Source organism: Vulpes vulpes, chromosome 1, assembly GCF_048418805.1.
Source record: "Vulpes vulpes isolate BD-2025 chromosome 1, VulVul3, whole genome shotgun sequence".
Taxonomy (NCBI): Eukaryota; Metazoa; Chordata; class Mammalia; order Carnivora; family Canidae; genus Vulpes; species Vulpes vulpes.
In genome coordinates this window covers 187415513-187442430 of record NC_132780.1, presented here as the reverse complement: position 1 = coordinate 187442430, position 26918 = coordinate 187415513, and the positions used below count along the sequence as shown (strand labels likewise).

Below are 26918 nucleotides of genomic sequence, written 5' to 3'. Positions count from 1 at the left end.
AATATAGTTTATGTAATTTGATGATATAAACACTAAATACAAGAAGAGACAATTCCTACAAAGGGAAAATGTACAGGGTCAAAAATAAGATGTTAAACATCATTATCAAACATACTAATTAAGACACAAAGCTATATCTCCATGATGAATTAGTAAAAGTAATGAAAATACCCCATGGAGGCAAAACTACAGTGTAACAACATCAGCTCCCAACCATTGCCGTTAGTGTGATAAACTATTTTGGCTAGTGATTTAGTTAAAAGAAATCTAGATAGTATTGGCAAATTCAGTTTAGTTAAATCAAGAAAGAAAGACTACTGGAGTCCTGAGGTCCTGGAAACTAGACAGATTTAGCCAATTATCTTAACTCAAGTTGGAATACCAGAATCACTTAGGGAGGGGTTTCCTACTACACACACTGGTATCCTTTTTGGTAATAGTCATCCTAACAGGTGTTAAGTATTTGATGGCTCACTGTGGTTTGGGTTTGCATTTCCATAATTCGTGATGTTGAGCACCTCTGCTTGTACTGGGCCAGGCAGGGTTCAGAAAAGCCTGCTGCTGGCCTGTGCCACCAATTACTCTTGGGGCTATGGGAACTGCATTGGGCTGCTACAGCCAGTGGGTACTAGGGTGAGCCAGGTGCCTAGTGTTGCAGGAGTCAGTGGGGAACATCAAAGCCCTGGGAGTTGTCCTAGGGAGTTGGCTGGAGCAGGCCATCTCTTGGGACCTGCGATGAGAAGGGACACCTACTTTATTTCCTTTCTCCAATGGGGTAAGCTATCTCTCTGCACCAGGCTGCCTGGCCTTAGAGGAAAGGTGATGGAGGGGAGTGATGTCAATATATCTTTACTACTCTCCTTAGTACATCTTTTCTTATTTCTGCTCTCTACCCATTTGCTGTAATCCCTTACCTGGAATTAGCTCTTGTGAAGTTATTTTCATGCATGGATAATTGTTCAAATTGATGTTTCTGGGCAGAGAGGACAAACACTAAAAAATTCCTATGATACCATTTTGCTGACCTCACTCCCAGTTTTTCTTTTACAATTGGATGTCAGGAAAGCTTACAGGACAGTTTTGTGTATCATCACAGATACTGTATTTGCTTGGGGCATATTTGGTTTTCTCCTTTATCACTTCTGTAAGCCTCCACTTTAGTGTAAGTGAATTTCTGTTAAGTCACTTCAAACCTAGTAACAAGCAATTGTTGTTTGATCTCTTTTTCAGTGGACTAACTTTATAAGATTGTAGGAAATGGAGAAAAAGTTGCAGAAAAATGTGTATGTAATTTCGTTTGGATCTGCACTATAGTCATATTGGCTCTATATATGTAGTTTGTATCCTGAAGTTGTGGACAGAGGCAGCATTAGTTGGTTGAGCAGGGCCAGCTGCCCACTTCATTTTGTAACATTGTGTGAAAAAGAGTTTGGACCACATTTCATTTCTTCTTTGCTGTTTCTCCTTATAGTACAGGCTTCTAAATTTTGTGCCTTTATCTCTGTATTCCTAACCACAAACACCTGTCTGCAGACATTGAGTTATTTACAGACTTCTGTACAGAAGCTCTCCTTTGGCTAACCATAAGTTATGATTAAATAGAACACATGTCCTGCCTTTGTATTTTTTCTAAATAAAATAAAAAGGATTTAAATCCTAGAAGTAGGTGTATAATAGGGACAGCTAATTTTTTTAATTGCAGAGTTTTCAGCAGCTAAGGTCTTGCTGTAATTTGTTGGTAAGATTTTAGAATCCTTCGTCTGTCTCCCCTCCCCAGTGGTAGGCCCCCAAAAAACTTCTGATTAATTGTTCTTGAATTGTCAAAAATCTCCCAATAGTGAATGTCTGGTATTAACTTGAAGAAATAAAATTGGTAACTTGAATTACTTCAGAATTACCGCAGAATACATTTTTTAGTTCATCATATTTGAAATTTTAGTAGTTTAACATTGCAGTATAACATTTTAAAGTTTCAGTAAGAAATTGATCCTCAAACTGAGCTTTGCACATGATGCAGGAAAGAGAGAGAGAAAAAAAAAAACTATAGTAAACCAAGGAAACCTGTACTCTATGAGTCATACCCCAGTTGTGCAGAATAGAACTTAACCACAGGACAAGTTTCTACCACAAATTATTCACATGTTAAAAATCTATATGAGTAAGCAGAAGAATCATTGTAAATTGTTTCAGACCCTTGCTTTATGAGACTTTAATAGAATGAAATACTGGAGTATCATGGACATTTAGAGATTAGAGCAAGGTCTCTGTGGCTTGTATGCACAACAATATAAACAATTTCTATATTTTTATCTTTTGTGTAATTAGTTAAGTCTTAGGGTAACCAAGCATTGTATCCTTTTAGGCTTATGTTAATGAGGCTAGACTTCAATATGTATATTCTGAGATTGTTGGAAAGTGCTTTATTTTTTTTTTTTTTTTTTTAAGATTTTATTGACTTATTTGACAGAAAGAGAGAGGACGGGAGCACAGGCTGGGGGAGTGGCAGTTGCAGAGGCAGAAGAAAGGGAGAAGGAGAAAGAGAAGCAAGCAGGCTCCTCACTGAGCAGGGAGTCTGATGCAGAGCTCAATTCCAGGACACTGGGATCATGACTTGGGCTGAAGGCAGATGCTTAACTGACTGAGCCACCCAGGTGCCCCTGGAAAGTGTTTTAATACAAGAAAAAGAACTGCAAAGAGAATTATACCACAGCTGTAAATATGTGTAGTCTAGAAAGTATTTTAAATGTTTCTTCCTTACTCCCAGCAGTCTGTGCTCTGTTCCTTCAGACGTTTTCAAATTTCTTATTGAAATACCCTACATTTAATTTAGTAAATATTACCTATGAAATATTAACTGAAAATAGTATCAGAGGTTTTTTTTTTTGCTAACATGAAAATACCAAGATACATTTTAGATTATATCCTTTATGCTTTAGCTTGATCATATCTGTACTTTCAACAAAGAATATGAGGTAAGAATACTTCTATACTTGAAGATTTTCCAATTAATTTCTGTATTTTTATTTTATAATTGAAAGCTGTGGTCCTTGACATAAATAAATAAAACTAGATGCTTCAGAAGACTTTGTGTTTTACATGTGTGAACATGTACTCATGCATGTGAATTGATGAGAAAAGAAGGAACATAAAAATATGGAAAAGGAAATAGTTGGAACTAACTGATTTGTTGTAGTGTCCCCAGGGGCAGATATAATTTGCAAGCTGTCAGATTCCATTATGGGGGTTGTTGCCATGAATCAGAGCTGACATTTGTATAGCAGAGGTTAGTATAACTATAATTATATGTATGTTTATTGAATCTAAACCGTGTGACATTTTAGCTTTATTCTTTAAATTAAAACATTCATGTAATTTACAAAGTTATTGGTTGAGTGGATGTGTGATTATATACTTTAAAAAGGAAGATAGAATTCCTAAATCCTGCAAACTGTTGCCTGGTCTGCATCTATGACATTTGAATGTGATTTGTAACAATTCCAGTATGACAGGTTTTACCATAGAAGATGTATTAAGCAAGCATTTTTTAATATTGCTTTTTAGTTTAATTAATAGATCTCTAACATTTTCAACTAAATGTACCATATTCATCAATTGTAAGACACATTTTAAAAATTTACTTGATAGTGGAAACAGCCATAAAATAAGTAACAAAATAACAATATATACATATCTATCAATAATTACTCTGTATGTAAATGGACAAAACACTCCAATCAAAAGCCATAGGATGACAAAGTTGATAAAGAAATAATACCCATGTATTGCTGCCTACAAGAGACTCATTTCAAACTGAAAGACACCTGCAGACTGAAAGTAAGGGGATGGTGAAACATTTATCATGTAAATGGATGTCAAAAGAAAACTGGAATGGCAATACTTATACTGGACAAAAGAGACTTTGAGACAAAGACTATAACAAGAGGCAAAGAAGGACACTATATACGAATAGAAGGGACAATCCAACAAGAGGATATAACAATTGTAAATATCTTTGCACTCAACATGGGAGCACCCAAATACATAAAACAGGTAATAACAAACATGAAATAATCAAGAGTAATACAATAATAGTAAGGGACTGTAACATCCCACTTACATCAATAGATCATCCAAACAGAAAATGAAGAAGGCAACAGTGGCGTTGAGAGACACACTGGACCAGATGTACTTATCTACATATTCAGAACATTCCATCCTAAAACAATACACATTCAAGTTTACATAGAACATTCTCTAGGATAGATTACAAATTAAGCCACAAAACGAGTCTCAACAAATTCAAAAAAATCAAAGTCAAACCACACGTATTTTCAAACCATAATACTATGAAAATAGAAAAACCAACCGTAAGAAAAAAATCTGGAAAAAGCACAAATACATGGAAGTTAAATAATATGCTACTAAATAATGAATGGGTCAACCAGTAAGTCAAAAGAAATAAAAAATTGCATGAAAACAATGGTCCAAAATCTTTAGATGCAGCAAAATTAGTTCTAAGAGGGAAGTTTACACCAATACAGGTCTACCTCAAGAGCCATGGAAAATCTCAAATAAATAACCTACCATTACACATAAAGGATCTAGGAAAAGAACAAACAAATCCAAACCCAACAAAAGGAAGGAAATAATAAAGATTAGAGCAGAAATAAATGATGTAGAAACTGAAAAAAACAGAACAATGCAACCAGGATCTGGTTCTTTGAAAAGATCAACAAAATTGATAAACTTCTAGACATACTCTTTAAAAAAGAGAGGGCAGGGGGTAGGGAAGAATCCAAATAAACAAAATCACTAATGAAAAAGAAGAAATAATCAGCCCCATGGAAATAGAAACAGTTGTGACGGAATATTATGAAAACCTGTAGTCTAATAAATTGGACAACTTAGCAGAAATCGATAAATTCCTAGAAACATATAACCTACCAAAACTAAAGCAGGGAAAGGAAACATTTGAACAGACTGATCACCAACAATGAAATTGAATCAGTAATCAACCTCCCAACAAACAAAAGTCTATGACCAGACAGCTTCACAGCTTCACAGAAAGTTAATACCTATTCTTCTCACATTATTCCAAAAAACAGAAATGGAAGGAAAATCCAGATTTATTCTCTGAAGCCAATATCACCCTGATACCTAAACCAGATAAGGATAAAAAAAAAAAAAAATACAGACCAGTATTTCTGATGAATATAGATGCAAAAATCCTCAACAAAATATTAGCAAACTGAATCTAACTATATTTTTTAAAAATCACACACCATGCTCAAGTGGAACATATACTTGCCATGTAAGAGTGGTTCAATATTCTCAAAACAATCTGTGATATGTCACATCAATAAGAAAAAGGATAAAAACCACATGATCATTTTAATAGATGAAGCAAAAGTATTTGACAATGTGTGACATCTGTTCATGATAACAATACTCTGTAAAGTAAGTCTAGAGGGAATACATCTCAACACAGTAAAGGCCTTATTTCTTCTCTTTCATTAGTGATTTTATTTGGGTTCTTTCTCTTTCTTTAGAAAAAGAAAAATGAGTCAATATCATACTTAGCGGTGAAAAACTGAGAGTGTTTCCTCTAAGGTCAAGAATAAGACAAGGATGTCCAGTCTCAGCACTTCTATTTAAAATAGTACTAGAAGTCCTAGCCACAGCAATTGGACAACATAAGGCAATGAGGGCAGCCAAATTATTAAGGAAGGAGTAAAACTCTCACTATTTGTAGCTGACATGATACTATATAGAGAGAACCCTAAACACCACCCAAAAAACTACAGGACCTAGTAAATGAATTCAATTAAAATAGCAGGATGCAAAATGAATCCACAGAAATCTGTTGGATTTCTACATGCTAAAAATGAAGTAATAGAAAGTGAAATTAAGAAAACAATCCTATTTACAACTGCATCACAAACAATTAAATATTTGGGAATAAACTTAGCCAAGGAGATGAAAGACCTGCACTCTGTAAACGATGAGACACTGATGAAGAAAATTAAAGATGAGGCAAAGAAATAGAAAAGGTATTCCATGGTCATGGGCTGGAAGAACAAATCTTGTTAAAATGTCCATACTACCCAAAGCAATCTATACATTTAATGCAATCCCTATCAAAATACCAACAGTATTTTTAACAGAACTAGAACAAGCAATCCTAAAATTTGTATGAAACCACAAAAGACCCTGAATAGCCAAAGCAATCTTGAAAAAGAAAAACAAAACTGGAGGTACCCCAATTCCAGATTTCAAGTCATATTACAAAGCAGGAGTAATTAAAATAGTATGGTACTGGCATAAAAAGACACATAGATCGTGGACAAAATAGAAAACCCAGAAATAAGCTCACAATTTTATGGTCAAGTAATGTTCAACAAAGGAGACAAGAATATACAATGGGAAAAAGCCAGTCTTTTCAACAAATGGTGTTGGAAAAACTGGACAGCCACACAAAAGAGTGAAACTGGACCACTTCTTTCACCATACACAAAAATAAATTGAAAATGGATTAAAGACATAAACCTGAGACCTGAAACCATTGAAAATGCTTGAAGAGAGTACAGGCAGTAACTTCCCTGACATTGGCCATAGCAACATTTTTCTAGATACGTCTCCTGAGGAGGAGAAATAAAAGTAAAAATAAACTATGGGTATTACATCAAAATAAACAGTTGTACATGGCAAAGGAAACAATCAACACAACTGAAAGGCAACTCACTGAATGGGAGAAGATATTTGCAAATAATACATCTGATAAAGGGTTAGTATCCAAAATATATTAAAAAACATATGCAACTCAACATCCAAAAAACAAATAATCCAATTAAAACTGGACAGAAGACATGAACAGACATTTCTCCAAAGAAGACATATAGATGGCCGACACACAAAAAGATGCTCAACATCACATCATCAGGGAAATGCAAATCAAAGCCACAATGAATTATCCCTTCACATTGTCAGAATGGCAAGTGTTGGAGAGTATGTGGACAAAAAGTAACCCTTGTGCACTGTTGGTGGAACTGAAAATTGGTACAGCCACTGTGGGAAATAGTATGGAGGTTCCTCGAAAAATTGAAAAAAAGAACTAACCTAGAATCCAGTCATCAGACTATTGGGTATTTATCCCCAAAATACAAAAACTCTAATTCAAAGCAATACATGCACCTCTTTGTTTATTGTAGCATCATTTTACAAAGCCAAACTGGAAGCAGCCCTAGTGTCCATCAATAGATTAATGGTTAAAGAGGATGGGGCAATGTATAGTGCAATATATTCAGTCATTTAAAAAAATGAAATCTTGCCATTTGCAGCAACATGGATAGAGAGTATAATGTTAAGTGAAGTAAGACAAAGACAAATACCATATGATCTCATTCATCTGTGGAATTTAAGAAACAAAAGAAAGGAGCAAGGGAAAAAAAAGAAGAGAGAAACCAAGAAACAGACTGCTAAATACAGAGAACAAACTAATGGTTACTAGAGGGGAGAAAAAATGGTTGAAAAAATGAGTGGAATAGGTGATGGGAATTAAAGACTACACTTATCGTGATGAAAAGAAAAATTTTCTTGATAGTTGTTTTTATAACTTCTTAATGACACAATGATAGTGTAGCTTTATAATCAATGGCTCCTGAGATTTGGTAAAATAATAATATTATTATTAATACCATTATTATTAGTAATACTATTATTAATCTATGGGATTTTAATGACTACATTTTGATATTTAACCATCCTGTTTTTTTAAAAAGTCATTTATGTTATTAAACTTTTCCCTCATTTTTCTATAGTGTAAGTACCAAAAAATTCAAAATCTGTTATAAATATTATAAAGCCAAGAAAGTATACATTTGTTTTTAATATTTTTTGTATTTCTTTAATATTTTATTTTTTGTTGCAGTAGAATTGGTGTATAACATTATATTACTTTCAGGTGTACAACATAATAATTTAGTCTTTGTATACACCACAAAGTGATCACCACAATAAATCTAGTTACCTTTTATCACCATACACTTTACTACACCTTCACCCCTTTGACCCACCCCCAAACTCTTCTCTTCTGATATCCACTATCTGTTCTCTGTATCTGAGAGTTGTGTTTGGTATTGTTTGTTCATTTGTTTTTTTAGATACTACATATAAGTGAAATCATATGGTACTTGTCTTTCTCTAATTTATTTCATTTAGCAAAATAACCTCAAGGTCTATACATCTTGTTGCAAATAATAAGATTTCCTTCTTTATTTTATGACTGTTATTCCATTATGTGTGTATATCTTCTGTATCCATTCATCTATTGATGAACGCTTAGGTTGTTTCCATATCTCAGCTATTATAAATAAAGCTGTAGTGAACATAGGGGTACATATATCTTTTTAAATTAGTGATTTTATTTTCTGATAAAGACAATATTTGGGATGCCTGGGTGGCTCAGCGGTTGGTCGTCTGCCTTTGGCTCAGGGCATGATCCCAGAGTCCCGGGATTGAATGCCCACATGGGGCTGCTTGCATGGAGCCTGCCTCTCCCTCTGCCTATGTCTCTGCCTCTCTTTCTGTGTCTCTCATGAAAATAAATACAGTCTTTAAAAAAAGAATATCTGGAATATCTGGATCCTATGGTAGTAATTTTTTAATTTTTGAGGAACCTTCATACTGTTTTCCATAGTAGGTCACGAATTTACATGCCCACCAACAATGTATGGAGTTTTCTTTTTTCCAAATCCTCTCCAATGCTTATCATTTCAGGTCTTTTTGATAACAGCCTTCTAACATGTGTCAGGTCATCTGTCATTGTGGTTTCAATATACATTTCCCTGATGATATGGAACATCTTTTCATGTGCCTATTGTCCATCTGTATATCTTGGTTTTTTTTTATTTTTTAAGATTTTATTTATTCACGAGAGACATAGAAAGAAAGAGGCAGGGACATAGGCAGAGGCAGGAGCAGGCTCCTCACAGGGAGCCTGATGTGGGACTTGATCCTGGGCCCAGGATCACACCCTGAGCCAAAGGCAGACAGACACTCAACCACTGAGCCACCAGGTGTCCTGCTATTTGTATATCCTGATTAGAAAAATGTTCAGGACCTCTGCCCTTTTTTTTTTTTAAATAATCAGGTTTTTTTGCTATTGAGTTGTCTCAGTATTTATTTTGAGTATTAACCCCTTATCGATACGTGATTTCCAAAATTTTCTCCCAGTTGATAGACTGCTTTTTTATTTTATTGTTAGTTTCCGTTGCTGTGCCGAAGCTTTTTTTAGTTTGATGTAGTCCCACTTGTTTATTTTTGCTTTTGTTGCCATTGCTTTTGGAGTCAGACCCAAAAATCCAATGTCAAAGAGCCCACTGCCCTTGTTTTCTTCTAGGAGTTTTATGTTATCAGGTCTTAAATTCATGTCTTTAAACCATTATCAGTCACTTTTTGTGCATGGTGTAAGACAGTGGTCTAATTTCATTCTTTTGCATGTGGCTGTCCAGTTTTTTAACACCATTTTTTGAAGACTGCCTTTTCCCTGTTGCATATTCTTGGCTCCTTTGTTGTAAATTAATTGACCATATATGTGTGGGTTTATTTCTGGGCTCTCTGTACTGTTCCATTTCTATATGTGGCTCTGTTTTGGCCCATACCATACTCTTTGATTACTATAGCTTTGTAATATAATTTGAAATCAGGAACTGTGATATCTCCAACTGTGTTCTTTCTCAAGATTGTTTTGTCCATTCTGGGTTTTCTTTGGTTTCATACATATTTTAGAATTTTTTGTTCTAGTTCTGTGAAAAATGCCATTAAGATTTTGTTAAGGGATTACATTGAAACTGTAGATTGTTTTGAGTAGTATGGACATTTTTAACAATACTAATTCCTCCAGTCCATGAATACAGAATATCTTGCTAATTATTGGTGTTTTCATTACTTTCTTTCATTAATGTCTTATAATTTTCAGTGTATAGATCTTTCATCTCCTTCATTAAATTTATTCCCAGATATCTTATTCTTTTTTATTGTAAATGGGACTATTTTCTTCATTTCTATTATAGTTTATTATTAATTTATACAAATGCAATAGATTACTATTTATTTTGTATCCTGCAACTTTACTGAATTAATTTTTTAGTTTTAACAGATTTTTTTGTGGACTCTTTAGGGTTTTCTATATATAATATCATGTCATATGCAAATAGTGACAGCTTCACTACTTCCTTTCCAGTTTGGATAGTGTAGAAATGCAGAGGATCATGAGACTACTATGAGCAATTATACATCAGCAAAGTGAACAACCTAGAAGAAATGGATGAATTCCTAGAAACATACAACCTACTGACTCATGAAGAAATAGAAAATTTAAATAGACCAGTACATCATGTTAATATTATGAAAGGAAAAAATCATACGATCATCTTAATAGATACAGAAAAAAAATCATTTGACAAAATTCAACATCTTCACATTCCTCCATGTTCTTTGCAGCATTATCAATAGTACCCAAGTCTTGGGAACAACCCAAGTGTCCACCAGTGGATGAATGGATAAAGAAAGTGTGGTATATATGTACAATGAAATATTGCTCAGCCATAAGAAGGAAGGAAATTCAAACTTTATTTTTGACAACATGTATGGACTTTGAGAATATTATGCTGTGTGAAATAAGACAGAGAATGACCAATACTGCATGTTCTAACTTACGTGTAGAATATAAAAAAGCTGAACTTAAATAGTGGAATGGTGGGTGCCAAGCGCTGGAGGTTGGGGAAATAGGGAGATATTGGTCAAGGGATATAAACTTAGAGCTATAAGATGAATATGTTCTTAGGATCTGATGTACAAATGTACAGCATGCTAAAAAAAAAAAAAAACAAATGTACAGCATGCTAACTGTAATTTGCAGTACTGTATTATATACTTGAGGGTTATTAATACAGTGGACCTTGAATGTTATCAACACACACACACACACACACACACACAATTGTGTGAGGGGATAGAAGGGTTATTTAACCTTTTTGTGGTAATCATTTTGCAATATGTACCTGTATCAAATCATCACATAGCACCTTAAGTTTACATATGTTACATTGTTACATCTCAGTATCTCAAAAAACGTTGGAAAAATAAAAGGAAGAAGAGATAAAGTGACTTCCCTTAGGTCACAGTGTTTTAAGGGTGAAATAATCATAATAAAAATATTAATGTTTAAGTGAATTACCAGATGAATTGGTTCTGGCAAGTCTTAGGTCCTTTGGTATTTCTGTCAAATAGATGAGCATTTTAAAACTAAATACACCAAATTTTTGACACAATGGTAATATATAGCATCACAACTATACCATTTTCCCAGTAGACAGGATAAAATTGAAACAGTTTCAAGTAGTGATTTTTGTATTTCTGAGGGAATAAGTACATGTATTGAGAGAAATTTAAGTTGACAGTAAAAATGTTGACAGTTAACCCATGCCCCAATACAAGAGCAGATGGAAATGTCTTGCATGAGTTCCAATTCATTAAGCAAATGTGACACTTTATGTTCTAGCCATTTCAAGATCAGGGAACTGAAGTGATGAAATAGTAATATAAATGAAACCACTTCTTGCTATGCTGGAAGTAAAAGTATAATAAAATTCTAAAATGGATTTTTAAGGTTTCCTTGGTATAGCTGATATCTGAAAAATTTGATTTTACAATTTGTTGCCACATCATCATCTTTAAAAGTTAATTATAAGACAGTATTAGCATAATATTCTAAGTTCATGGTGAGGTTCGTAGCCAAGCTTTGTATTTATTATATAAAAGTATACCCTGTATCCTTCCTAACATTTGTCACTAATAAGCTGACTTATTTTATACTTTGATATTAAATGTACAGTGTAGGAGAATTGTTTTGAAAACAGGCATGCTTCCAGGACTTTTAATGAAAAGGGTTGTAAGTAATCCCTGGTTGTATTTATGTTACATATCTTGGATTATTTTAAATTTGACATTATTCAAAGTGGAAGTTCAGTTAAAATTTGTTAAAAGAGATTTTAATGCACAGTGAATGTTTTTACCCATTTTAGACCTCAAAATGTATTATGCATATGTATTTAGTTAATTCCAGCAGCATGTCTTTTCTGTAAATTTTGTGTGATCTCAACATTGCCATTTAGCTTTAGTAACTTAGAATGAGGTAGATTTGGATTTGTATTATTTTATATGTTAGCTATGAGTTCCTTAATCTGTTTCATTATAGTTTATTAACTAATGTCTGTTTAAGTACAGCTGCTAAATTTTGTGGTTGATAGAGTTTATTTCATAATGATAGCAGTGGTATCTCTAATAATGCAATGGGTCATATTGACAAAGTTAGATTATGTATTTGTTAAGAGTTTATTTTCACTAATCTAAAAAAATAAGGTTCTTATCATCCCCATAGGTAATTTAATCAGATGAGAAGTAACAAAAATTTTGAGAGAACAGTCTGACCCTTACCTCAGTTAACCCCTTCAAAGCACAGTTGAATTGTGATTATCATTGATCTCTCTCATATAAACCTCATGATTTATATACTGGCCATGAGAAGCTTTGCTTTTGATTTCCTATATAGTAGTCTTTGAATTTTCTACATATTGGCTTATTTCCTAATGTAGTATTACTAAAATAGAAATAGAAGTATTACTAAGTAGAATACTATTATATTATAGTATTACTATAGTCAAAGTATCTTTTTCTCTGTAACAGGATGATTTTAGAGGATGCAAGCAATTTAATACGTGAAAAGCAAAGAGAATTATAATTACAGTTTCACATTAAATGGTGTGCTACTGTAAAGTTCACATTAATATCTCAGGCTTATGTCCTGCTCTACATGCCCTAGACTCTCCAGTGACTCGGTCTTTGGGTTGCTATTATGTGCCATTTAGGCTATATTATATGTATTAGCTTCTGGTATAAAATGCTGTTTATACTAGTTAATATTAAAGAATAATATCTTGAAAACCATGTATCAGTAGTAAAGTTCAGATTTGAACAAGTATAAATAGGTGACCATTCCTAGAGTGTATTCTTGGTTTCCTTTTTGTTGCCTTTTAACACTTGGTTCACTTCTTTGTCCCTTTTCAAATAAAGGCCATTATTAATGTATGGAGTTTAAAAGATAGAATCATTTTTTTTCTTTTGTTTTAAGATTTTATTTATTTGAGACTGTGTGGGGGGGCACAAGCTGGGGGAGGAGCGGAGGGAGAGAGAGAAGCAGAGATTCCCCACTGAGCAGGGAGCCTGGGATTACTACCAGAGTCACCCAGGCGCCCCAGAATCTATTGTTTTTTTACATCATAAGACACTTTTTTAAAAAGCTAGGTATTTTATACACTTCACTACAATTTTTTGACAGACCGTCTTCATTGAGTTTTAAATAACTGCTTAATATCACAACTTAAGTGAAATGAAATATCACTCTTGGAATGACAGTGTCTATAGTGAATTACCTATCATTCCAGGGTATTTTGAACACTTTTTATTTGATCTGTATAAAGGTTGTCAATCATATTTCTTCTTGAATGACATATTTGAAATTTATATATTCTATGTGACATTTTCCCTTTTTTAATCTTATCTTACAGATGCTTGTGACCACCCCAGAAAAATGGGACGTAGTAACAAGAAAAAGTGTCGGAGATGTAGCTCTTTCTCAAATTGTAAAGCTCCTTATTCTTGATGAAGTTCATTTGCTGCATGAAGATAGAGGACCAGTTTTAGAAAGCATAGTGGCACGCACTTTACGGCAGGTAAGAGGAAGCTATTTTTAAACTTATTTCGGAGGGAAGAGTAAGTTTTTAAGCTTAAATATAGCATTCAAAAAGTATTAATATGTATTATTCATGGGGATAAAGATAATTTTAGTATGAAGAAACCTTTAGGTATTTTGTTTTCATATTGAAAGTACTCTTTCTTTTTTCCTTCCAAGTCTTATTTTATTGAAGTCTCTTTAAATTAGCTGAAGTAAATACAGGAAAAGTTCTAAACCATTGTTGTAAAGCCAAGTCTAATATTTGACTAAGCAGCATTAAGATATAACAGCATAGAGGTGAATATTAGTGATTTTTCTCTACTTTTCTCCTATGTGCACTTAACTTCTACCCCCTGAGAAAATCTGAACATGATTTATAATTTTTCTGATATACTAGATAAAATAAAATATAATCACCTCAATCATTATTGGAAAAGAAAAAGATAAGTGTATGCTCTCTCTAGTTTGGGAGCTTTGTGGCTATTCATAAATAGTCCAAGCAAAAATTGATAAATTTACCAATGTTTAGTGATTTTTTTTCTTTCAGCCCCTCTTCTCATTAAGTCAAAAAATAACATATCATAGAATACCCATGAGTACTAAAATAATGTTAGCAGATCATACATGTAGAGAAAATAGATGAAAACTGATTTTTCAACCTAATCAAGAACTCTAATTCCTTGATTTCCCATCTGTTACTGTCTTTGATCCATATTCTACTGGTTTTGTTTTCTTCCTGAAATAGCCAAGACTTCATGATCAGTTTTTCTTTTGTTGATAACCTTAACTTACCCCTGACTACCTGGCAAAATTCCAACCATCAATCAATTGAACCATGTCCCTGCCTCTGGCCAGGCAGTAAGCACTAGCAGGAAAGATCACACATTGATATAGTAGAGTTGCTTTACATTCATAGGTTCCAAATTTTACTTCCATCATTCAGATCACCTGGGAACTTCTAAACTGCTTTTCTTCTGTTTCCCTAAAGTGAGCCATTTCCAAGCTTCACCAGACTCCTCCCACATGCTTCCCTACCCTGTCATGCCTCAGTCTTATAGGACAATATTTTTACTGAACGCAAATAAGTCCTTCATGTTTGAATTCCCTCAATTCCCATCCCTGGCCCTTCTCCCCACCCAGAAAAAACCTCAAACCCCTCCCCATATCCATATTCATGATTCCATCCCTTGTTCTTTGATTAGAGGTCCTGACTCCATCTGCCTTGGACCCCATTCCTTTCATTTCTACATTACCTCTTTTCTTTTCCTGTGTGTCTTTAATTTCTCCATCTCAGTGAGTATTGTCTCTTCAGCTTAAAAGAACTGCCTTCTGTTTTACCAAAAACCTTCCTTCAAACCTATCCCTCTCCAATAACTTGTGATTAATAAAGCTCTTTTTACCACTGGTCTTCTGAAAATACTAATCTATATTCACTATTTCTTTTTTGACTTTCAAACCATTGCAAACAGGTTATTGTTCCAAATAGGTAATAAAATGTTTTTACCACAATTGCCATTTATCAAATCAAAAAGAGAGCCCTTAAACCAAATCATTTTTTTTTACTTCTTAATTTTACTCATTTTTGTTTTTTTTTTTTTTAATTTTACTCATTTTTGATATTTGATATAATTATTTTCTCAGTCTTGGAACTTATACTCTGTTGGGCTCCATGATGTCATCCTGCTCTATTTTCTTCACATATTTTTTTTCCACCTACTTAGCTGCTCTTTTTTTTTTTTTTTTACTTTTTTTTTTTTTACTTAGCTGCTCTTATGGGGTTCCCTTGCTATCTCCTTTTCTCATCCTTGAAAAGTTTACCTTTTCCAGGTCTCTGTCACTTGCTGTTGCCTTTTTTTTTTCTGTTGTCTTTATTTATTCTGAATATACAACAATTTTTTTCCTGTGTCACCTAAATCTATATAGTCCAAGTCTTACCCCTGACTTCTAGCCATATCCAAATGCAGTTGTACATTTCTATTTTGACATTCCATAGACATCTCTTGTTTTTTGTTTTTGTTTGTTTGTTTTTTTAAGATTTATTTAGTCATGAAAGACACAGAGAGAGAGAAAGACACTGGCAGAGGGAGAAGCAGGCTCCATGCAGGGAGCCCAACATGGGACTCGATCCCGGGTCTCCAGGATCACGCCCTGGGCTGAAGGCAGCGCTAAGCCGCTGAGCCACCCAAGCTGCCCTCCATTGACATCTCTTGCTAAACATGTCAGAAACTCTGCCATCGGGCAGCCTAGGTCGTGCTCCCTTCATAGAGCCTGCTTCTCTCTCTGCCTGTGTGTCTGCCTCTCTCTTTCTCTCTGTGTCTTTCATGGATAAATAAATAAAAATCTTAAAAAAAAAAAAAAAAAAGGAAGAAAGAAACTCTGCCATCTTCCCTGTATACTTGTGTATGGCATAGTAGTTCACTTGGTTCTCAAGCTCAAATCCTGGGAGTCACCCTCAAGTTGTCTTTCTCCTTAACACCTCTCACCTGAATCATTAGTTAGATATCAGTTCTTTTGTATTTCATTTGCTAATAAACAGCTCTGATCCAGGTCTGGGAATGTAGTATAAAACACAGAGTGCAAAATTTTAGGAAGTTATATTGTATTTTAAAATGCTTTAAAATAGCATTATTTTAATATTGCTATATTAGGATATTTAATTAATTAAATATATCCTATATTAGGATATTTTAATATCACAGGCATTTCTGACCACATCCAGCAGAAGTGGGGGATGACCTCGAAGAACCCGAGCCAAGAGCAGGACTCGGAGCTGTAGCTTAAGAGCTAGTTGAGGCAAACCTCCTCCTGGAGTCCCTGGACACCCAGGTCCTGCAATTTCAGTTCCTCCTGTGGCTCCTCCTCCAGAGCCCTTCAGCCGCTGGCTATAAGCTGAAGACTCTTGTTCCATCACTAGGCGAATTTCATAAGCATCACGGCTCAAATTCATGATGAGGGAAAACAGATAGTACCTGAATGAACGCTGGGCTCACTTCTCCTGATCCACGCGAAGGGCTAGTCCAGATTTTCCAGCCCACAGGACATTGTCACAGGCGAAGTACAAGGTTCGATTGAGGTGACTAACAGTGATGCAGAATCTCAGGACAACATCTGATAAGTGCACAGCTCGTTTGGCTGACTCAAGGGCATCTGCTGAGTTACTCAGGCGTAGAAGCTTTCTTCCTTGGCTCAGATGACCCTCCAATTGTCGAATTTGTTTCTGTAACTCAGGACTGGCCCCGTGTTTTTGCAGTGCATGGCCAAGAAGGGAGCAGGCATACTGGGCAGCCCTCAGGCATACTGGGCAGCCCTCAGTTTCCCCATTTCTCGGCAGAGCACAGGCACAGGCATTAATTAAATATAATATAATCATATTAATATTATATCAGCATAATATAATTAATATATTAATAATATAAAAATTAACGTTAATATAATTAACATGCTATTAATTAAAATATTTTAATATTTAATATTATTTTAATATGCTATTTAATTTTTTCAGCAATTCCTTATGTATTTTTAAAGTGCTTTTGTTGCATGTTTCATTTTCTGTTATACATGGCAATAAATATTTGTTGCTTTGGTCTATACAAAAAGTCTGTGAGGAAGGTAAGACAGATGTTGTTATCTAAATGGACAAACAATAAATACAGACAACTATCTTGTTCTGAGTCCCCCAGACAATAGCAAGAGCATCTGAAAAACTCAGGTCTTTTGATTCATAGTCCAAATCTATGCCATACTGCCACCTTTCAAATTGTACTGAAATACATTAAGTACCAAGAATCCATGTGCAGGAGTTCTACAATGAGCCTGCACACTGTAGTTTTCTAAAAGAGAATGTGAAAAGGTCTCAGCAACTCATAAATAGAAAGCTATTTATTTCCTATAGAAAAACACAAGAGGGATCCCTGGGTGGCGCAGTGGTTTAGCGCCTGCCTTTGGCCCAGGGCACGATCCTGGAGACCCGGAATCGAGTCCCACGTGGGGCTCCCAGTGCATGGAGCCTGCTTCTCCCTCTGCCTGTGTCTCTGCCCCTCTCTCTCTCTCTCTCTCTCTCTCTCTCTCTCTCTCTCTCTGTGTGACTATCATAAATAAATTAAAAAAAAGAAAAAAAAAAAGAAAAACACAAGAAAGGAAGGGAGGAGGGGAGGAAGGAAGGGGGGGAAGGGAGTAAGGGAGGAATGGAGGAACGGAGGAAGGAAAGAAGGAAGGAAGGAAATGAACAAACGAATGAAAGAAAGGTGGTCTTTAAAATGCTTTAAAATAGTGTGTTTTCATTTGGCAAGTCCACTATAGAATTCTAGATGGATTAAAAATGTTAGCTATATCAAGCAGAACTCTCAGTACATTAAAGAAGATATAAGAGGGCATTTTTTTAATAACCTCAAAATAGAGAAGCTCTAAGCCAAATGCAAAACTCCAAATGTTATAAAGGGAACATGTGACACATTTGGATATTTAAATATTAAAAATTTCCGACCAGTAAAGACACCGCCAAAAAGTTAAAATATAAGACAAAATAACAAATTATTTATAGCACATAAAATAAATGTCTTTTATATTTAATAGTTATAAATTAATAAGAAATGCAAACTTTTTTAAAATGTAGAGAAAGCATTTCACTTTCATGGTAGAAATAAACACACTTAGCATTATAGAAAAGATGCTTAAAAGGACATGAGAGTTTTATCTGTTTTAGCAGAAGTAAAAACAAAGTGTAATTTGAAAGCACCCACGAAAATCAGCCTTGTGTTTTTACTTCTAGGGATCTAATTAATGTATGGAAACAATAGCACAAACACACAGATATATTAACATCAGTATTCACTGCAGCTTTCTTGTTAATGCCAAATATGTTAGAAGCAACCCAAATGTCCAACAAAATATGAAATGGTTTAATAAATTATATTCATACCATAAAATGCTACATTGCAGCCTTTACAAAGAATGAGGTAGAGCTGTATGAACTAGACTTAAAAGATATGTCATATTCTCATTGGAAAAGGAAGCTGTCCTCTATATATAGCAGAGTCCTGTTTATGTAAAAAAAATGTGCAATATATTTATATTCTCATTCATTCATTTAGTGAACATGCACCAACCACATAGTTCTAGATGCTGTGGATAGTTGACAGAGTTCTTATTTACATTGAGATTTTAGGTTTGGGTAGATTAGGAAGCCTGTACACAGAAGAATATGCTGCAAACTGTAAAGGTGTTTTGATAATAGAGATGGAATTCGAGGGTTGTTTGGGGCATGTTCACATTTTACCATGTAAATTAAAAATATGTGCATACATATACAGATAAACACAGATAAACATATAAGGATAAAAGGGTTGAAATGTTCAAAATGACACAAAAATCAGAGATTTTAGCTAATATCCAACTTAATAATTTCGAGCACACAGGTAGTTATGAGACAAAGATGAAGAAACATGAAGAAGCCTGCAACTGCTAGGCATCACTGCTTTCCAGGTCCTTTCTTGCCATTTGGCTCTGGCCCGGATTTTACATAGGAGTTCTCAAAAAGAAGCATGCAGGGCATCCTTTACAGGAAAGAGAGCTATTTTAATCATAAATGTTTTTATTTTATATCATGATACTTACATAACTTAGTAATGTTTTTCAGGGAGCTATGCCATAGGAACCCATACACTCCAGGTTTATTTACATTGAGCCACCTAGAAGTCCACATCCATCAGCTAAAAGCATTATGAGGATAAGGACTTTCCTAGAACTATAAAACATTAGAGATCAAGTAAATATCATTAGTATATTTACCAAGAAGGCTATCATTAGCAAGTTTACAAGGGAATTTAAATAAGACATCTTTCCTGAACATGCCCAGTTAAGGGAGCAAATAGATTGCAGGCCTGCTGCTAATACTTAACTACATGTATGTACACAGACACATGACGTTATATATTTGTATAATATATATATAATATATATAACATATTTTGAAACAATTATAAATTTAGAAATATTTTGTTAATTATCTATAAAGGTACAATTTCCCATATATAATAATAAATATAAACTATATAAAATTAAATGTATATAAACTAAATATATAAAATGTACACCTTAATATATGATACAGAAGTACAAATTGTGTATCATATAGATATATAACAACTAAATATATAATATACTCATCCTACACATTGATATCTCCATAATATAATGAAACTCCAGTGGTATAGTTTATCACTACTATGCTCATAAACTTTTGATGGCTTGTTCTTTGTTATCAGAGGAAAAGTGTTTAAATTCCTTATCTGCACATTAAAGACTATTGGATCTGTGATCTGTTTGTCTAATTTAACTTCTGCATATTCTTGAGCTGCAATAGGTTCCAGCAACACAAAACTGTGCATTCCTTCCCCATTTCCTTTCCAATACCATTGACCCTTTTCCAGAGATAAATTTCAGCTCACTGGAGCCAGGATATGTTATTGGTTATGAGATTAAGGGTGATAAATGCAAAATTGTGTGTCTTTATCACTCCACAAATTCATCAGTTGAAAACCTACTATTCTTTGGAATCTGCCAAATATCACTTCTGCTATAAAGTAATTCCTGGTTCACCATTCAGAATGAATTACACCTTTTCTGTATTACCTCTCTGCTCCTTTACTTTGTACATTTTTAGCACCACTGTCATCCTTATAATATTGCAACTTGCTATAATTAATTCTGTCTTCATTTGTATCCTTTACTGAATTTTAATATCCTTGATAGAAGGGTCTATCTGATTCTCCTTATATTCTTAATATGCTATGACAAAGCTCATAACTAAGTTTATTAAAAAGCAAAGTTCATGTTTTTATTTGTTCCTTTTGATTACCAGATGTTCCCAGTAGATGGCAGTGTTTTATGTAGCACGTCAACATTTGTAACAGAAGCACCATTAGAATCTGTTCTAATACAGTATAGATTCTGTTCAACTTCTGAAATTGTGTGGTGGTATTAGGGACTAGACTCACAACACATTTCGCATGAATGAGAGGAGTTTGGAAAAGAAAAAGTATATGAAAGACCAAATCTGCATTTAACATTGGACTAATATTAGTTATCTTCTTAATTGTCTGAATTTAGATTTTTATATAAGGGCAAACATCATGAAAACTTACTGCTTAGTTTTGAGTTAATGATGAAGAATCTGTAATATATTAAAATTCTTTCAACACTGAATACTTTTTAGGAGAATATATCTCATATAACTTTGAGATTTGGTTTAGGACATAGAATTACAAGTTATTCTCATTTAAAAGAAAGTATTTTGCAGGCTGATTATATATATTGAGAATAATAGAATTATACTTTTAGGTAAAAGTATAATTTAGGTTCTTGGTACCACCAGTACTACATAGAACTACTATGCAATTAAAATCACTATTCTAATTACTGTAAAGGATTCTCATCACAGCATGTAAAGGAAGTTTCTTAAGTAATAGATATGTTCATTGTTTCCCCTATAGAGGCTTCCTTTGTTTTTAGTTGGGCTTGGTTTGGGATTTTGCTGATTGTTTTAGTGAAAGTAAATTCGTTGTCAGATGTTGTATATGTATTTATATTTTAATTTTCATCCACCTCTATCATCTTTAAATCCTCTCTTCCTATGTTTCTGCAAACAGTCTGTATGTGTAGATCTCTGTTCTATTCATTGTCTCCCCATTGCATAAAGTTTAGGCCCTAAGGCAGTGTTGATGGATGGCTAATTCTGGAAGTATTTATATTACTCACATTGGACTACTTTGCTTATATCCACTGAATCTTTTAGACTGAGCAAACTTATCAACAGCCTCCTCAGAAATCTGTGAAGTTGTTGATAGTATACTCAAAGAATCACAATATATTTTAATTGACAAGTAAATAGAAGTTTTTGGCCATTCCCTGGTATTATCTTTCTAGGTATATCACACTGTAATCCATAGAAAGTAGCCTACATTCTTTTGGTTTTAGAACTTGCTGAGTTTTTTGTCCATAAAAATTGTTACAAAGTTCCTGTAGCTATTTAATGTAAATTCCCACGTGTATTTCTCAGTATCCTGGGTAGAAAGTGTGAATGGTGGGTATGTATCTGTTGAATCAAGCTTGTGAATTATGGCCTACAGTCACACATTAGAGGATTCTCAGTTGACCTCTAAACTCAGTCGTCTGCTCTCTCCTCTCATTCATTTTCTTTCTGCTCCAACTTGTTCCAGTCTGCCTTTATACTTACTTTATACTTAATTTTTGCTTCTGTTTGAAGGTTTTTATTCCCTGATCATCTCTCAAATATCCCTTCTTTAGCTAGGCTTTTCCTCATTATCTCACCTAAAGTATGGACCCTCCCATGATACTGTTTATGCCATTACCCTGTTCTGCTTTACCCATGGCACTTATTGATACCTGAAATTGCCTAATTGGCTTGTAAGTTTATGGTTGTCTCTCCCCCACTAAAATGTCAGCTCCTTGATTATAAAGACACTAAGGTTTATTGCTATTTCCTGGTGCCCCCCTCCCCTACTCCAAAATACATTTCAGTACACAGTTGAAATCTGTTGACCGACTAATGAAGCGGTTGACAAAGTCCTCTCTGACTTTACTTAAAATGCTATCCTTGCTTATTTGTAAGAAAGAATTTTTTTCTTTACTCCCTTCTCTGACTATCTGTTGTGATTTATTTCATTCTTGAATCCTTTCTAGTAATAATGAATATCAAATTGGAACATACATTGTCCACTCTTTCTTTGTGAAAGCAGATTTAGGGCAGCCTGGGTGGCTCAGCGGTTTAGCGCTGCCTTCAGCCCAGGGTGTGATCCTGGAGACCTGGGATCGAGTCCCGCATCGGGCTTCCTGCATGGAGCCTGCTTCTCCCTCTGCCAGGATCTCCCTCTGCCTCTCTGTTTCTTGAATAAATAAATAAAATCTATACAAAAAAAAAAACAGATTTGTAAAATACTAAAAATCAGTGAATGAACAATAATTTAACAAAATATGATTTCCAAGGTTTATTGAGTTGTTTTCTGGATAATACCACCTAAAGGTAAAACTTTTTTAATTAAATTCAGAAGCATATCTTGAAAATTCACTTACTTTTTATTTCATTATTTTTTTCATAGTCTTCTATAAATTTAGTTGATTTCTATTATAACTTTTACAAATCCTTTGATTTGTAAATTTAATGGAACAAATGAATTTGTTACTTTAATGAGTCTATAACACTGGCAGACAAATGTTTATGTTTAATCAGTACATGATAATCTCAATTTAGGGCGTTTTTGTAGGGGAGGTTGGTTTTTTTGTTTTTTGCTTTTTGTGTTTGGGTTTTTTTAAGATTTTATTTATTTATCCATGGGAGACACAGAGACAGAGGCAGCAAAATTAGCAGAGGGATAAGCAGGCTCCCTGCAGGGAGCCTTATGCAGGACTCAAGCCCAGGACCCTGGAATCACAACCTGAGCCAAAGGCAGACACTAAACCACTGAGCCATTCAGGTGCCATGGGAGGTTGTTTTTATATCCAGATAAATATCTTTAATTTGAAAGGATCATTGATTTATAATTTGCAGTTCTTATTCTTTTACAAAAGTGGTAAGAATCCTCTGTCTATAGAGCCATATATATATTTCATAGGTAGTATTTCATTTAGTCCTTAGGCCCAGATATATTCTACGAACTCATTTTTAAACTTACAGGACCACAATTTCTCTTATGCGTATAAGAAACATTTGTCTCAGGAAGTATACCCAGCATTTGGATTTTCCTGACCTGCATCTGCATTGTATTACAGTATGCAAGGAGAAATCTGACATTGAGAATTGCTCACTTAGGTGCAGTAAATGTGAGGACACCAGCATGATACAAGCAAATTTTGACCAAAGAAGAAACATAGGAAACCAAAGAAATAATTAAAATATTTACCCAAATGTACTTTCATGAACCTCCTTAATTTACTTACAATAACAAGAAGGTGAAAATGACATATATTCCTAGATTTTAAAAAATATTAATAATTGTATATAGCCTTTTGTTAAGTTCAGAAATCTTTTTATATGCATTTTTTTATATGCAACCCATGAGAGCATGGGTTGATTAACTTGCCAAATTCATTCTAAGTCATGTATACTTTTTAAGATCACATTAGGGGTTTTCAAACTTTTTTTTGGGTAGAAATCATTTTCTAAGATTTTATTTAGAAGTGAAGTAAACAACAAGGGTTAACGAGGTAGAAGAATGAGTGAGTGACATAGAAGACAAGTTGATGGCAAGGAAGGAAGCTGAGGAAAAAAGAGAAAAAAGACCATGAGGAAAGGTTAAGGGAAATAAATGACAGCCTCAGAAGGAAAAATCTACGTTTAATTGGGGTTCCAAAGGCGCCAAAAGGGACAGAGGTCCAGAAAGTGTATTTGAACCAATCATAACCAATCATAATTAGAACTTCCCTAATCTGGGAAGGGAAGCAGGCATTCAGATACAGGAGATAGAGAGATCCCCCCCTAAAATCAATAAAAACTGTTCAACACCTCGGCATTTAATAGTGAAACTTGCAAATTCCAAAGATAAAGAGAAGATCCTTAAAGTAGCAAGAGACAACAGATTCCTGATCTTTATGGGGAGAAGTATTAGGTTAACAGCAGACCTCTCCACAGAGACCTGGCAGGCCAGAAAGGGCTGGAGGGATATATTCAGGGTCCTAAATGAGAAGAACCTGCAGCCAAGAATACTTTATCCAGCAAGGCTCTCAATCAGAATAGAAGGAGAGATAAAGAGCTTCCAAGATAGGCAGAAACTGAAAGAATATGTGACCACCAAACCAGCTCTGCAAAAATATTAAGGGGGACTCTTTAAAAGGAAGAGGAAGTCCAAGGAAACAATCCACAAAAACAAGGACTGAATAAGTATTATGATAACACTAAATTCATATCTTTCAATAGTAACTCTTAACATGAATGGGATTAATGATCCCATCAAAAGACACAGGGTTTCTGACTGGGTAAAAAAGCAAGACCCATCTATTTGCTGTCTACAAGAGACTCATTTTAGACCTAAAGACACCTACAGCTTGAAACTAAAAGGTTGGCGAATCATTTACCATTCAAATGGTCCTCAAAAGAAAGCAGGGGTAGCCATCCTTATATCAGATAAACTAAAATTTATCCCAAAGACTGTAGTGAGAGATGAAGAGGGACACTATATCATACATAAAGGATCTATCCAACAAGAGGACCTAACAGTCATGAATACTTATGCCCTGAATGTGGGAGCCGCCAAGTATATCAATCAATTAATAACCAAAGTTCAGACATACTTAGATAATAATACACTTATACTGGGAGACTTGAACATGGTGCTTGCTGCAGTTGATAGATCTTCTAAGCATAACATCGCCAAAGAAACAAGAGCTTTAAATGATACACTGAACCAGATGGATTTCACAGATATCTACAGAACTTTACATCCTAACGCATCTAAATACACATTCTTCTCAAGTGCACATGGAACTTTTTCCAGAATAGACCACATACTGGGTCATAAATCATGTCTGAACCAATACCAAAAGATTGGGATTGTCCCCTGCATATTTTCAGACCATAATGCTTTGAAACTAGAACTAAACCACAATAAGAAGTTTGGAAGGATTTCAAACATGTGGAGGTTAAAGACCATCCCGCTAAAAGATGAAAGGGTCAACCAGGAAATTAGAGAAGATAAAAAGATTCCTGGAAACTAATGAGAGAATAAAGATACAACCATTCAAAATCTTTTGGATACAGCAAAAGCAGTCCTGAGGGGGAAATACATCACAATACAAGCATCCATCCAAAAACTGGAAAGAACTCAAATACAAAAGCTAACCTTGCACCTAAAGGAACTGGAGAAGGAACAGCAAATAAAACCTTCACCCAGCAGAAGAAGAGAGTTAATAAAGATTCGAGCAGAACTCAATGAAATGGAGACCAGAAGAACTGTGGAACAGATCAACAAAACCAGGAGTTGGTTCTTTGAAAGAATTAATAAGATACCAAAACTGGAACAGGAAGAAATAAAAAACTTGAACAGGCCAATAACCAGGGAGGAAATTGAAGCAGTCATCAAAAACCTCCCAAGACGCACAAGTCCAGGACCAGATGGCTTCCCAGGGGAATTGTATCAAACGTTTAAAGAAGAAACCATACCTATTGTACTAAAGCTTTTCGGAAAGATAGAAAGAGATGGAATACTTCCAAACTCGTTCTATGAGGCCAGCATCACCTTAATTTCAAAACCAAAGACCACACCAAAAAGGAGAATTATCGACCAATATCCCCAATGATCACTGATACAAAAATTCTCAACAAGGTACTAGCCAATAGGATCCAGCAGTACATTAAGAGGATTATTCACTATGACCAAGTGGGATTTATCTCTGGGATGCAAGGCTGGTTCAACACTCGTAAAGCAATCAACGTGATAGATCATATCAGCAAGAAAGAAAACAAGAACCATATGATCCTCTCAATAGATGCAGAAAAAGCATTTGACAAAATACAGCATCCATTCCTGATCAAAACTCTTCAGAGTATAGAGATAGAGGGAACATTCCTCAGCATCTTAAAAGCCATCTACGAAAGCCCACAGCAAATATTCTCAGTGGGGAAACACTGGGGCCTTTCCCCAAAGATTGGGAACAAGACAGGGATGTCCACTCTCACCACTGCTATTCAACCTAGCTAGAAGTCCTAGCCTCAGCAATCAGGCAACAAAAAGAAATAAAAGGCATTCAAATTGGCAAAGAAGAAGTCAAACTCTTCCTCTTCGCCGATGACGTGATACTCTACATAGAAAACCCAAAAGCCTCCACCCCAAGATTGCTAGAACTCATACAGCATTTCTGCAGGTGGCAGGATACAAAATCAATGCCCAGAAATCAGTAGCATGTCTATACACTAACAGTGGGACTGAAGAAAGAGAAATTAAGGAGTCAATCCCATTTACAATTGCACCCAAAAGCATATGATACCTAGGAATAAACCTAACCAAAGAGGTAAAAGATATGTACCCTAAAAACTACAGACCCCTTCTGAAAGAAATTGAGGAAGACACAAAGAGATGGAAAAATATTCCATGCTCCTGGATTGGCAGAATTAATA

General features: G+C 34.7%; 1 protein-coding gene and 1 pseudogene across 3 annotated transcripts in view; one reads left to right on the top strand and one right to left on the bottom strand.

The window, feature by feature from the left end:
* The window catches only part of ASCC3 (activating signal cointegrator 1 complex subunit 3), a 340865-nt gene that overhangs the window by 116996 nt on the left and 196951 nt on the right, over nucleotides 1-26918 (top strand). For all 3 annotated transcript variants that reach the window (XM_026002925.2, XM_026002927.2, XM_026002926.2), the window contains exon 11: nucleotides 13626-13790. In XM_026002925.2, the coding sequence (XP_025858710.2) occupies nucleotides 13626-13790 (165 nt within the window). The remainder of the gene's footprint in view (nucleotides 1-13625; nucleotides 13791-26918) is intronic.
* LOC112923124 (peroxisomal membrane protein 11B pseudogene) lies at nucleotides 16455-17162 on the bottom strand (annotated as a pseudogene).